The 15549-nt window shown below is 35.2% G+C and overlaps 1 protein-coding gene across 4 annotated transcripts in view; it reads right to left on the bottom strand.

The window, feature by feature from the left end:
- Positions 1 to 15549, bottom strand: part of Gcn2 (eukaryotic translation initiation factor 2 alpha kinase Gcn2) — a 239244-nt gene that overhangs the window by 185138 nt on the left and 38557 nt on the right. For all 4 annotated transcript variants that reach the window (XM_081730836.1, XM_081730837.1, XM_081730839.1 and 1 more), the window contains exon 7: positions 248 to 360. In XM_081730836.1, the coding sequence (XP_081586962.1) occupies positions 248 to 360 (113 nt within the window). The remainder of the gene's footprint in view (positions 1 to 247; positions 361 to 15549) is intronic.

Genomic DNA, 15549 nt, shown 5'->3' with positions numbered 1-15549 from the left:
AAAAAAAGAAAAAGAATGCTCACACATTTCCATAAGAAGCTGCTAAATTTTGAACTGTACATAGTAAGTCGAATTTTTAAAATGTATAATTACTCCTAATATTTTGATATAACATAGGTCAATTAATATTTTACTATTTGTCTTATGTATTTGCACTATAATATTATATATTTTTCGCAACATGAAACATGAATTTTAAAAATATTGAATTAAATTTGAATTTTTAGCAAATTCAGTTTAACGATACCTAAGCATTTTCCACGTTGCACATGGCGTTCTCCTCTGTTATTGAAATGTAAAACTTGTGTACCTCTATGCTCACATAGCGAGCCATCACTGCTTTCCGATGTACTTTGGCACCTATAAAAGTAAAATTTGTATTAGTGACTATAAGTAAATTACAACACAGAAAACAACATTTAACACACATCAGTAACTCAATAACAAAACGCTTTAGCTCAAAGTATCGGAACATTTCGAATTTGATTTCAGATAGTATGGATTTTATTGAAACATTTTCGTTAAATCTGCACTTCACTAAATTACATGAAAGAAAGATATAATAATTATTTATTTCTATTACAATCAGAATAATTATAATTAATATTTCAGTTTTGTATCGTGCTGAGGCTATAATAAAGTAGACAAAAACAATCCGAAGAACTTTTAAAAATAAATGGTACGGGACACAGCACCAAATTTCTCGCTTTAATTTTTTCAACTAAACCACATTATACTGCAATTAGGATAGGATTTTAGATTTCTGGGCTTTCGGCATCTAAGGCCATTTAGCCCGTCACGTTTTGAGGGATGATGTCCCTCGGCGAGCACACTATCCGGGAAAAGGGAAGGAAGGAAGCGGCCTGGGACCTAAGTTAGGTACCAACCCGGCATTTGCCTGATGTGAATGAGGAAAACCCAGGAAACCCTCATTCAGGGTGGCTGGCCTGGAAAAACCTTTTACACTTTTTCGACCGAGTGCCCCCACCGGGAATCGAACCCGGGACCGCTCGCACCGAAGGCGAGAGCGTTAGTGACTACGCTACGTGGGGCCACATTATGCTGCAATTATTTACTGAAACATTTATTTTTGAGTACGAACAAAATTATAAGGCTTTTTCGTTCTGAGGAAAAGTAACCTCCACACGTAAACTACTTCATTGTAGATATTTTCAAGACGACTTACGCCATATATTAGGATAATTATGAAAATATTAGTTTACGAAATATGAACAAAATTACATGAGCTATATTTGAGAAAATCATCCGGTATAAAAGTCATCCGTAAGAGTGAACTACCCAATCTGAATTTTCCCAGAGAAATTACTTATATCAATCACAGCATAGGATTATTAATGAAATATTGATATATGAAATATAAACAAAATCGTTACGAGTCATTTTCGAAAAAAAAAAAAAACGAAAATTTTTATTTCCACCCTTCATTAAGGGCGTTGGCACTCTACTCAGAATTACTAAAAAACGCAATTTATCGAAATGATCTGAGTATATAACATTATAGCAATATATTTAAAAGTAGTAATGATTAATTTTATGTTGATATAATCAATATGCGCTTATATAATTAATTAATAATTAATTAAAATTTGTTCCAATTTAGTGCAATAATTAATAAAAATTTCGTTCCAAAACTTGAATATGTTATTCCATGATTATTATTGATTAGAATGAAATGGTATTAAATTTTTCTTGAAGCTTGATTTGTTTTCAATTATCTTAAGAACTAGATATTGGAATGAAAAAATGCAACTAAACTGCACATCACAGCGCAAATCCGTTTTCTGATCACTTATATTTGTCGAAAGAGGCCAGCGATCTTCAACATTTATATATCGTTCTAAACACTGAAATGTCTTCTTCCTCTCGATATTATACTTCATCATGTACTACCAACGTACTTTATGTATTTCGAGAATAAATGCACAAAGTGTTAACATTTTAAAAGGAACATCTGTACGCTAGCGCCACTCGCATTTTCGACGGGATGTTCTACAACTACAAGGTCCTACTATCATCTATTTCGCAGTGTAGCTAACGAGTTGAAGGTGTTACCAATCAGGCGTGAGCTGATATACTGCAAATACATAATGGCTCGTAAACGACCTTTATCAAAAACCAGAAAACGAAATAAGCGCTCAAAATCTGCTCGAGCCGCAGCTAAACGTCCAAAACTGAAATTGTTGTTTCTGTTGATGATTCTTTTCCATGTTATCAAGAACAAGGAACCGCTGAAGATTCAAGACAGCATGATGAAAGGTAAGATTGTATATATATATATATATATATATATATATATATATATATAAGCTTCGTGTTACTGGAGTATGTTAGTAGATAACTCTTTATATTCGTTTTACTTATTATTTAATGTATATTTACATTATTTTTGTCTCTGGTTTTTAATTATGTTTTGTTTTCGTTGTTTAGCATCTGTTCTCAGTACCTACCAGTTTCTATATACAATCTAATATATTGACTCACTATTTAGACTGGGACGGAATATTGTATTACATTTAATACTCTCTCAGTGTGAACCAAATAAGGGTACCTTGTACTGTAAGTTATTTCCATAAATTAGAGTGCTAAGAACAGTGGCTCGCAAGGATACCCGTGAACCGTAAGCCATACCAGGGGGGGTCTATCTTCGAAATCTTGGTTTACGTAGGTATAATATTTGTCAATTAGGATCGGACAGTAAGCAAGATATAAATAATGTTAACGATTAAATAATATAATAATATTCACATGTGAGAATCATTTTCGTTCTGAAATATTCCATGGTACGTATAAAATTTGTGCATGTCATTTTGTTCGATCTTTAGCACAATATAATAATAATTTATTGTTAATGGACTAGAGATTATGTGGAATTAATTATGATGATGATACCTACCAGTATCATGACAAAGAGCGATGTATACGAATATGATGTTGATTAAAGAGAAGAAGTACGATTATAATTACATGCCACTTGGTCCTCAAACATATTTGTCAAATAAAATATTTACTTTTGCAAAACTGAGATAGGCAGCTTCAGAACTGCGTAAACTGATGAGCAACTAGTTATATAATGCAGTATAACTATATGGATATTGTTCATGGGTGGACAACTTCACACTATCCCTCCTCTCTCTAAATTATTTCTAGTATAAAAGAACTCTTTCGAAAATAATAATTTTAGCAACTAACCTAAACTAACGATTTGAGGTGAAAAATCTGAAAATCGGACGGGTAAGTGTGAAGTTCCTTATTTCATTAGTTTGAATAATAATAATAATAATAATAATAATAATAATAATAATAATAATAATAATAATAATAATAATAATAATAATAATATGTGTCATCTATCAGTTATGAGTACATCCTATCTCGTAAACGGTACTGTGGGGAAGAGATGAACGAAGAATTTCTCTGCTTTGCACATCACGTGACTGACTAGCTTCGGGTTAGAATTCCAAGAATTGAGAAGAAGCAAGCAAACGAGGAGATCTGATAAGACTTTTTTTTTTTTTTCATTTGTGCTGCACAGAGGGTTTTCACATTGGAATTGGCATGTCATTTCTACTCCCCCTCCTGCCGGATTGGTTTTCCTGTCTTGTTCCGCCAAAATGTTTCTAACTTGTAAGTGTTGACTCAGCCGCGGGCGTTTCAGGTGCCATATTAGGGTATCTGTTTCGCTTTCTTTCTTTCAAGGTATGGTAAAAACGCCAGTCGGGAATCATATTCGCAATCTCCCGCATCGTAGGCTATGACTTGAATGATTTTTTTCTCTAGAATTTATTTACATGTTGTACTATAGCAAGCAATTTATGCAGCTATTTAATTCACTTGGGCACTGGCTACTATTTAATTCTACAGCGGAAAAAAGTTGTGTAGAAACCAAGGATGTAGCTAGGGGGAGCACGGGGTCCAAATCTTGACTTGCCTTCCAAATATTTAAACTAGTATATAAATACTAGTTTGCTATTTATACTACTAGTTTAGTATATATGCCCCCCACCCAAATCAGAGCTCTGGCTACGTTCCTGGTAGAAACTTAAAAAAAATGTAATTGCTGAGAATTTTGAACGTCCGAAAACGTGATTCGCAAGAAAAAAAAAAATTGACGCGCAATTACCAGCTTTGATGATTATTGCATCACAAAAGTGGTATGATAGAAGAAAAATTCATTCCTCAGTGAGATCCGACTTTTCCAACTTCTAAAATGTGGAATTTGCTATTTATTTTTCTATAGGAGTATTTTTTTTTCATTTGCTCAGAATTTTCTGGGATGGGTTGGGTAAGACCCCCGTCCATCTGCACGTCTCTATATATATCACGTAGCTATCATTGTATCACAATGATGCCTCTGAAACTTCTGGATTAATTTTAGATTTCCAAACTATGCTATACATAAGAAATTGAAGTCCTTTAGAACGGCTGTGTCCGTCCGTCTGTCTATCTGTCTGTCTGTCAACAGGTATCACAGCAAAAACGGTAAGAGCTATTTTCATACAATTTAAGTGGTAAAAACTATCGACAAGTGGTTTTCGGGAATCGATGCAGCATCCCAGGAGCAGATTCCATCTCCTTCAAAAACCTCCTACTTAAACCGAAAGTGGTCGATTTTTACCACTTCCTGTTTCAACAGTAATAGTCATAACCCAGAAACAATAATATCTAGCGTCAAACGGTTCTCAGAAATCGATTCAAGGTGTGAAGGAAACAAAACACTTCGATTTCTGTATTTCCACTAAAACCGGAAGTGGTAGAAATTCACTACTACTTCCGGTTTCAATATTGATTTTCATTGACATAAAACTGTAAGAGTTATCGACAAGCAGTTTTCAGAAATCGATTCAGCATCCTAAGAATATGTCCTATCTCCTTCACCAATCTTCAAGTTAAAACGGAAGCTATACAAATCGGCCAATTCCGGTTTCAACAGTATTTGTCATAACTCAAAAACGGTAAGAGGTATCGACAAGAGGTTTCTGAGAATCGATTCATCGTTCCAAGAATAGGTACAATCTCCTTCGACAATCTTCTATTTAAACCAAAAGTGGTAGAAATCAACTACTTCCGGTCTCTACTATTTTCAGTTTTACTATGTAATTTGTATAGTTTGGAAGTCTACCGTAGTTTCACACTGTGGAACGATACTCACTTGTTTCTTCTTTCAGAGACAATCGTCAATCGCAGAATTGATATGTCATGCTCCACTAATTGAAATCAAGCGAAATTCTTTTAAAATTCTTATAATTTATGTGTGGATGGATACACAGTGAGTAAGTAGAGAAAATTACGAGAATTTCTGGGAGCCTATCAGTTTTGTGGATTCATGTAATTATAAAATATGTTTCAACTCTACTATTCCAGGTTGTCTCGAAACTTCGTTTTTACATATTTCGCAAACATATACCTCGACAAAGATAATTTTGAAGGATATGTTTAATAAACATTCCTTTTAATATTTGTAGGAAAAGTAGCTATTTGTGCTTACAATATCGCTTACAAATTTCAGTTCACCCTGTCCTGTTTCAAGAATACTTTACATTATTTTTCATATTAGGTCAGTTCAGATGAAAGTACTTTATTGAAGTATTCTCCCGCGGACAGCATGGGAATTCGATTTATGAAGAACATCGCCGCAACTGTCTAACGTCATCCACGTTCGGTAAAGTTGTGAAACGTAAAGATCACACTTCGTGCCATGTGTTGGTGAAAGACATTTTACACAAGAGAAACCTATCGACACCATCAATAGAATACGGAAGAAATCATGAAGATGTTGCTCTACGAAAGTTTGCGGAGGAGAAGAATGTGACAGTAGAGAAACGAGGATTATATATTGATTCTAAGTATAGTTTCTTAGCTACTAGTCCAGATGGTAAGAAATATTTTTCAACTTCTTTGTTGATATAATATAATAACTGTTTAACTCTAATAAGTACTGTTTGTTCAGTGTGCTATAATTAGAGGTATTAACTGAATCTGAACGAAACCAAACCACTTCCTTTTTTTATGGAAAAGGGACAGACAGATTATTATATTACTTTAAAAAAAATCTTTTCATTCTAGTCTATCAATTAATTCCCTCCTAATCATATTTCAGGATATGTAGTAGAAGATGATGCGTTAGTGGAAGTAAAGTGTGTTCCTTCACTCAGAAATAAGGATGTCACTGAAGAGATAAAGAAAAAGAAAGGGACATTTTTTCTTAGAGCCCTTCCAGACGGAACTATAGGACTAAATACTAACAGCGACTACTACTACCAAATTCAGGGCCAGTTGAATATTACAAAATTAGACAAATGCTTTTTAGTTGTATACATTGATGATAAGTCACCTTTACACATTGTGGAGGTAAGAAGAGATGAAGAATTATGGGAAAATGTTATGCTACCGGTGATCTGGTACCCCTAGCAACCTTGAAAGTTAGCCCATTTAAAAAACATAGCAAAGTTTTTCACTATTTTCTTCTTTATTATTAAAGTTACAAACTTCAAAATTTGAATACACCTAGAGGAGACACATATCTATGCCTTGTGTGTTTTAGATTTTGAAAAAAACACAGTAAGGAAACTTCTATCTTTAACTTTGAAAACATGGCAACAGTAAGACCTGAACTCCCTGCGACGGTATAATTTTTCCTTTCCGCCCGAGTCGAGCGGCAAGTTCAGTTCTCTGCCTCGCTCAAGTTGTTCCAATCAGGTGACTCATAAACAGCGGTACAACCAAAACCTTCTTTTCCCATCTCTCTCCCTCTCTTTTTTTCTTTCTTTTCATTCTGTGAATTCCTGGAAGGGTAGTTGTCACTTGTCAGCTTACCATTTCCGCAAAATAACATAGCACAGATGTCAGCAGGGGCGGATCCAGGGGGGGGGGGCAATCGGGGCGTTCGCCCCCCCCCCAGAAGACGAAACTTTCTTATTTTATATATATAAATAAAACCCATACCAAAGTTTGGAACCCTTAAAAGTAGCAGTATGACAACCCACTGCCCCCCCAGAAGTCGGTCCTAGATCCGCCCCTGGATGTCAGTTTGTGATCTTTGGGAAAGGTTATAGAAAAAAATACTATTGGAATCAATCTAGGACAAAATTACCCTTTGAAAGCGAGATCAAAACCCTCTCTTCAGAAATAATTGAAAGATACTTACATGAATATTTTTTTAGGGAAATATAATCAAGTGAAATGCCATGTGGGCAAAATTCCTGGGTCCTGCTTTTTTAAAAATCACTTTCGTTCTTTGTTGCCTGTCCACATGGCCACTTCTATACTATCTAGACCTAGAACTTTTTAAATTTTTTTTATGCACATTTATTTTATGAATTACCGTATACTCATGTGTAATGTCTACATCTCCCTTTTCCTGGAAGTGGAGAAGGAAAAAATATAGATCCATGTAATGTTCACACTAGCATTTCCTAATTTTAATTTTTTTTCTAATAAATGAATTTCGCAAGGTGCCTGAACGCTGTGGGATTGTATCATGTGCATAAGTACACCCTCGATCAAATTCGTGTGAAATATCTTGTGCAAACTTTCATTGTGAGTTCGAACAGAAGAGAACCAAATTTGATAAAGCTGGGTAACGGCTCACGCAACATTTTATGTTCTTGTAAGTAAATGATGTTGGCTTATTTTAAAATTGAGCATGATTTAGTAGTAAATTTATTTTGCATTATACAAATTTGTTTAAATTATGTAATACCTGTGAAAACCTTGTTGACCAGGCTCGCAACCAGCCTCTGAAGTTTGGGGGGTATAAATATGATAGGGGGGCAATCGTAAAAATTCTAGGTCTCCGTATCAATGTCATACTGATGCATTGTGGTTTGAGGCAGGCACGTAGCCAAGGGGGGGTCCGGACCCCCTCTTCGAGACCAGAAATTTAAAAAATTAAGGAAGGATGAAAGAAAATAAAATGAGAAAAAGAAGGATCAGCGTTAAAAATAAAAACAAAAAACTACAGAAAGCTTTTGGTTACTCTTTCCTATTAGGATATTTGTATTACTTGCAATATATGGTGGTGAGGTAAGCGAGATATCCTGGCAGAGTCAGGGAATTTGAAATTTCTAGAAAACTTACGGAATTCTCAGAATTTCTGCTACTAGTCTGGGAGATCTCAAGCTTCCGAAAGCATAGTGCCGTTGTGTAACAGCATGGACATTTTTTTAAATAATAATATTTTGTTATCGCTTCTCTGCAGTATCAAATATGTTATTTCAAAAACAATTTTCTACTGCTCCTTTATCCTGTCGTTTGGAACAGACAGTAGTTGACGGAATAATGAAAACAAAAATTTATGAGGAAAGAAAGTTCTGTTAACACTTGATTCAACAGAGAAAGGAATGCAGATATTGAAAAATATTTTACAAGACATTATTGAGTATGTACTTTTTATAATAGTATATATGTACTTTTTATACAGGGTGTTTCAAAACAACACCGACAATATTTGGGAGGCGATTCCTGACACTAGGATAAGACAAAAAGTATAGACCTATCTTGCTGCACAAATGCTTCCTTTCGGACTTATAGGCTGCGAAAACACGAAATAATCAACTTTAAAGATCCATAGCCTCAAACAATTACAGGACCTATCGTAGTCGGGTCAAGACTTCACTTAGGAATTATTATGTGCCCTATTCAAAAATGCATGTTTCAGAATCCTGAGGTACTTCCACAATAATTTTATAGAGGGGGTCTGGTTACGGACATATAATTTAAAATACTCACCAACTACCTCTATAAAAATTGTTACGGAGGTACCGCAGGATTCTGAAACATGGAAATTTGCATAGGGCACCTAGGTCCCATACTTTTGGAGCTATGGGCCTTTAAAGTTAATTTTTTCATGTTTTCGGGAACCTATAACTCCGAAAGGAAGCCTTTGTGCACCCAGGTTGGTCTATACTTTTTGTCTCATCTTGATATCAGGAATCACCTCCCAAACGTTGTCGGTATTGTTTTGAAACACCCTGTAATAGATGAGGTCATAATAAAAGGAAAATTCTTATATTTGGATGAAGAGAGAAAGGACGTAAATATTGTAAAATATTTTTAAATACTTTTTTTTATTTTACTCGAGATTTCTTCATAGTTTATTAAAATACTTACTAACATATTCCCAATTTATTCTTCTAACAAACCAATATATGTTGCCAGTGAAGTAATTAGATTGATCGAGCTCCTAGGCCTTCAGTATTTTATGTTCCTCCCCCCCGCCCCCTTATTACGAAATCCAGGCTAAACGTACCAATATATGTTTTAATAAAATAGTTTAGAATGATCGAGTCTCTGGTTTGATGACCACAGTATTTCATGTCTCGGACCCCCCCCCCTTCACGAAATCCTGGCTACGTGCCTGTTTGAGGGACTAAAAAATTTAGGAAGGGAGCAGGCCCCCTAACCCCCGCCGTAGTTGCACAACTATGTAAGTAGATTCCTCAGTACTTTATTTCGCAAAATAAACACCACTACTTTATTTCGCAAAAAAAAAAAAAAAAAAAATTCACTACGTTATATAAAAATTGGATAACTGGACGTGTGTGTGCGAATTGAATATTTTTTCCAGGGCGGATGAATTTCACTCATATGCGCACCAAGCCATCACACACGTAAGAGAGGGGAGAATTATTCCTGCATGGGATGAAAATTTTCTCTTGCAGGGGGATAAAGATTTCTCAGAGGAGAAATCCCTGGGATCCCCTCGTCAATTAGCACACTAGTACGGGCCTCCCCCAAGTTATAAGGAAATCGACGCAAAAGGTAAGATGACATTTTTCATAGCTTTTCTTTCCACATGACATATTTTCGACTCCAGACGACACAGGGACGGATCCAGGATGGATTCCTGAGGGATAGGGTAGCGGTGAGTTGTAACACTGCTACTTAGGGTTACTTTAGTTTTATTATGTACAGACTTGAACTTTTGCAGCACTGATGCTTGTGCCATTGGAGGTGGCGAGCGACCCTTCCCTCAGGATCTGCCTACAAGTCTCTATACCATCCCTACAGGATAAAATAAAATACGCAAGAATGTTATCCACTTATGTTTGAAGACATACGCGTAGCCACAAATATTCGTTGGTCGGGTATAGAGCCCCTAATAATAATAATAATAATAATAATAATAATAATAATAATAATAATAATAATAATAATAATAATAATAATAATAATAATATCCGTTTCGTATTGTGTTTCGTAGAACAGAGCAGATTTCTTCCTCTGACACTGTTCGTCTCCATATAAACATGTCCCATCCCCCACATCTTTAGATTCCAAATCAGTCTCAGTCTCGGTGGTTCGTATCTTTGTTTATTGTTAATTTCACTAGAATGCATTTCTTTATAGTCTTCAATCTTTGCATAAAATTAACAGTCCTCACATAAAAGGTGTGTGGTGTAGTGTGCGACGCAATACTTCCCTCTGGGAAATCCAGGAAATGTACGTATTGCAATCGGGGATCTCACCTGAGTCTCCCGTTTAATCAGTAAGTACGCTGGGAATTTTATTTTGTGAGGTGTTCAAAACACAAAAGGAGAAGCATTTAGAATAGTGATACATATTTTTACAGAAACGCGAAGGAAGCAATATGTTTTGTTACGCCCAGGGATGTGTGTAAAGAAAGTTTGGTTGGTGTTAGGGGGTGTTTATGGGGTTGGGAAAGTTTTTAAACAAAGAAACTTCATTTCCTAGCCATCTCTGGATTTCAGGGGTGCCCACAGTCAGGTTTTGGGGCACAGGTTGCACCTATGTTTCTTTAAAAAAGGAGGGGCATAATTTGTCATTGAAAGTGGAACAATCAAATTTTAATTATACCACAATGATGCTTTTATGAACACCAGTGGCGTATTTAAGAACTTGTTTCGGGGAGGGGTATGCACAATACGAGAATAAGCACTTATATTTTTCCTTTTAGATGCCGACAAATTTTAATGAAGTTGTGAATATAACAAATTTATTTCGGGGGGGAGGGGGCTTGAGCTCGATAGCCACCGACTGATGAACACTAAGTATGAAGGAGAACTTAGCATGAATAACATTTTTAAATAAGTATTTGTCATAATAAAGAATGGTAAATTTGAGGGGAGAACAGTAAATGAGAAGAATGGTAACCTTGAGGGGAAAATAGGGACCTCTGCCTAGGTGTGTATATTCTCTACCCATTTACATTTTCTAAACATTCTGATGTGTCGTCGTACGTGTATGTAAGTCCCTTCTCCACACAGGAAGATTGTTGTTGATCCAAGATGAAAGCTAAAATCTTCTCATTTCAATAGTATATGAAAGGAGGCATTACAACCTGCACCAACACCTCTTGAAGTACGCCACTGTTTGAAAGTATTTCTTTACTAATGTACGAGTCAAGAACTTCAGTTTGATGTGTTAGGTCCTATATATCGTTTCTGTCTATTTATCATTTTTGGAAAATATTTTTCTGCATTTATATGCTTATCTATCTATCTATCTATGTATCTCTCTCTCTCTCTCTCTCTCTCTCTCTCTCTCTCTATATATATATATATATATATATATATATATATATATATATATATATATATATATATATATATATATATATATACATATATATATACATATATATATATATATACATATATATATATAACTTTAGTCTACCTATCTATCAACCGTTCAATTTATCATCTTTCATTCAACATTCAAATACTGTATAGAAATAAAGCTACATAGAAACGCAAGAAATAACTACAGAAATATGAAACACAATAGCACTTCTTTCTTCTCTTTTCTTATGTTTCTGAAGACGAAGGTCGTGCGATATTTTTCCTCGGTCGGCAGGAATATCTCGCTTTCCGTTGTCTTTTCACGGCACAGATATTTATACTACTATCCCTCCTACTGTCACTCATAAAGTGATTATCCGTCGATATTCACATTTCAAGCAACCCCGACTCGAAGGACAGGCAGAAAGACGACCGCTAGACGCGGGCAGGGAGGTTCACACAGGAGTCTATACATTTCAACAAAAGGAGACAACAACTCAAAATTTGAGTGGGAGGGTTACATCAGCGTTGCCAAGTTTTTAAAGTCAAACATGGAAGCTTTTTTACTCTGTTCTTTCAAAATCTAAAACACACAAGGCATAGATATGTGTCTCCTCTAGGTTTGTTCAAATTTTGACGTTTGTAACTTTAATAATAAAGAAGAAAATAGTGAAAAACTTTGCTATGCTTTTTAAATGGGCTACCTTTCAAGGTTGCTAGGGGTACCAGATCACCTTATACGGTTTTTTAAAGAGTGTATTCTTCCTGAGATAGTAGATTCTATGGTACAACGTGGGATGCCCTGCAGAGACCCGGAATATATCCTAAGTGCTCAAAGCAAGATCGCCAAGAAAAAAGACAATGATCGAGCAAAGATGAAATAGGTGTAATAATGTACATACTTACTCCAACGAATTTGTGTTCTAAATAATCGTGTTTAGCATGTGTATATAATTATTGTTACTATTATTGTATATTTGCAGTTCGTTAATTACTCTTGTAATGTTTTATAATACTGCTTGTATCGTGTTATTCGAAATGCTGGAAAATGCCATGATTTACTGGATCATGGTTAGGAAATATAACCATGTGTGTTTATTTGTTGTTTTTGTGTTATAGTTAAGCTGTGTATGTATTTGAATTTGTTCATGTTGATGTACTTGTTAATATTGAATAAAGTAACTTAGGGTATTATTATATGATATAAAGACTCAAAATAGAGAACTAAGAATGATCTAAATAGTGTAAATAATTTATAAAATGAAAATTATCATTGCAACACTTTATTTTTACTCAAATATTCTGTTACATATTTTTTATTCACATAGACTCTTATGTACTTATGTTACTCTCAAATAACCACTTAACATTATTTCCAAGTTCCAAGTTTTTAAATGTAGTTTATAATGTAGTAACTGTATTCTTGCTCTGAATAACCAAACAATCATACCATTATTTGTATTTTAGTATAAATAAAGAAATCGCTAGTCTGACTAGCCCCAGGTAACTGGGAAAGCAGCCAAGAAGACATTGTACCAGTGTTTCTCAAACTGTTTGGTAACAACTCCCAAAATCGGTAAAATATCAAGGAGTTTGTAAGTTTAAAAATATTCATTCGTAAATGACTTTGTGACATTAGTATTATACAAAGAGGAGACGTCGTAACTTTTACTGACTTCTAAAGCGGGTCTAGAGGTAAATTGTTTGAGAATCACTGTGTTACACATTCTTGGCGGTCACAAGCCCGGTGAATGCTGAGCGACAGTTGCCGATTGCTTTTCCTGTCATTTGTATTTTGTGTATATCTTTATGTAGAGAGGATAGAAGTGTGAAGGGGAGATCGACCAGTAGGGTCAGTGAGCGCGAAGTACGTCAGGGAAGAATGAACATCTCCGCTCTATAGGACGAGTTTTTTGGAGTGAGTGACAGCTTCTACACGGGGAGGGTTACTGATCGCGCGTTGAACAGAAGGATGGGTATACCACCATTGAAAGAACTCCCCCGCCACGGTTAGTGCTATAGATATAGACTGCTGCTACCAAACATGTTCTTCTAATTACTTGGTTCTCAAGACAAGTTTTTGGGCCATTCATTTTCCTTGAAATCCCATCCTTTCAATTCGTATGTGATGCTTTTGTATTTCAAGGCGACAGAAGAGGTTTCTATGGCTTTTTTTTTATATTGTCGTTTCAAAATTTTATTAAATTTGATAAATAATAACAAATGATATATATAAAACCAGAGTAACCAGACGACGGTGTATGGCCCTGCACCGGCCCCAACCAGGGGTTTTCCCAGAATTTTGTCTCGGATTCTGTATTTTTGCTGGGGGAGTTTGGATATTGATGCATGGAGGAACAACATAACGTAAACGAAATTACATGTGTGATAAAATAAGGCAGAAAAAACATTTTCTAACAAGTACACCTTCTCCAAAAAATACTTTTCATGGCTTGATCGAGGGCTATTTCAGAATTGACTATCTCTACAGGGTACCCCTGGAATGTTCAATTAAAGTTTCTAACATTTCTTCATACATTTACCCAGGGACGTACGAAGAGGTTGGGTACTGGGGGCCCGGAACCCCCCCCCCCCCGAAATTCCGACTTTTTTCTAAATTTAGTGTAACTTTAGGGGTAATTTTACACATTTTAATATAATTTAACCTTAAATTGTTTTCGGACCTTCCGAAATGATTTGGACCCCTTCCACAATAAATTCCTGCGTACGTCTCTGAGGCAAATACAGATATTAGCAAATACAGATACTTTATCTTTAGGGGTGATATGAAAGGCTATGTATTTTTCTCTGTATCGATCGATGAATTATGGCAACAACCATTCAAACTATTGAAACAGATCAACCTGAAGCTTCCACTACAGCAAGCATATATAACAGGCACGTATCCAGGTGGGACCTGGGGGCTCATGTCCCCTCCGAAACTGAAGCACGTTTTTAATAAACATACTTTTACGTTTTTGAGATTCTTTTGTTTCAAATTACTTCGAGTCTGTCAAAATTTTGGTCAATGTGTTGTCGTCTTCTTTTAAGTCCAAGAACATACCGTGATACCATTGCCCCTTGGTGGAATAAAAAAGAACACTTTTAAATAGGATTAAAATTTCGTTTCTGTTCTGTTTACAACTTTAAATGTAATAGAAGTATACACTCAGTGTTTTCTTGTTATTCTTGTTATATGCTATCGCAGACATTTTCCTTAGTTACATATCTCTCGGAAATATTTGTTTGACTTTCTTTGTGCTACAATACAGTTCATTCAAACTAAACTGGTTCTTATAATGAAAAGTAAGGAAAAGTTTAAGCAAGAATAGAACTGTTACATTATATTATTATTATTATTTTGAAAACAAATTGATATTTTAAAACATTAGAATTACGTGCTTACGAGACTTCCCCTTGTCATACCCCTCCCCCCGCGAAAAGAAAACCTGGATAAGTGCTTAATATATAGTGATTAAATTCCCATCAAATCAAATAAGTTCTCATGTATCCGAACTTGATACATGTATTCAAATTACAGACCAGGAGAGCATAACGTGTTCTACAAGATAAAATTTTGAGATGACCAATTTCACATCACATCACATCAGGATTGTGAAGACAAGGGACGTACTCAGGGAGTGGGTCCGGACCCCCCAATATCCCGACATTTTTGTAAATTTAGTCTAATTTTAGGGGCAAATTTACAAAGTTTAATATAATTTAGCCTCAAATTGTATTTGAACCCGCCCAAAAACTTTCGACCCCCCCCCCGACATAAATTCCTGCGTACGTCTCTGGTGAAGACTATATCTGAATTCGGTTTCTCGTAATAAATAATATAAACAAAATTTTATATAGGCATATTTAACATTACTGTACTCTTTTGAATAACAGTTTCATGATTTGTTAAGATTGTTTTCTGATTTATAAGATATTATATTAGATTCAGCTAAAAACATACCACCATATTTTAAACGTTATAACATATGTGGCAACAGTAGCG

The sequence above is a fragment of the Thermobia domestica genome, chromosome 11, assembly GCF_964235325.1.
Source record: "Thermobia domestica chromosome 11, izTheDome1.hap1.1, whole genome shotgun sequence".
Taxonomy (NCBI): domain Eukaryota; kingdom Metazoa; phylum Arthropoda; class Insecta; order Zygentoma; family Lepismatidae; genus Thermobia; species Thermobia domestica.
Note: the sequence above shows the minus strand (reverse complement) of the source record. Positions and strands in the feature narration are given on the sequence as shown.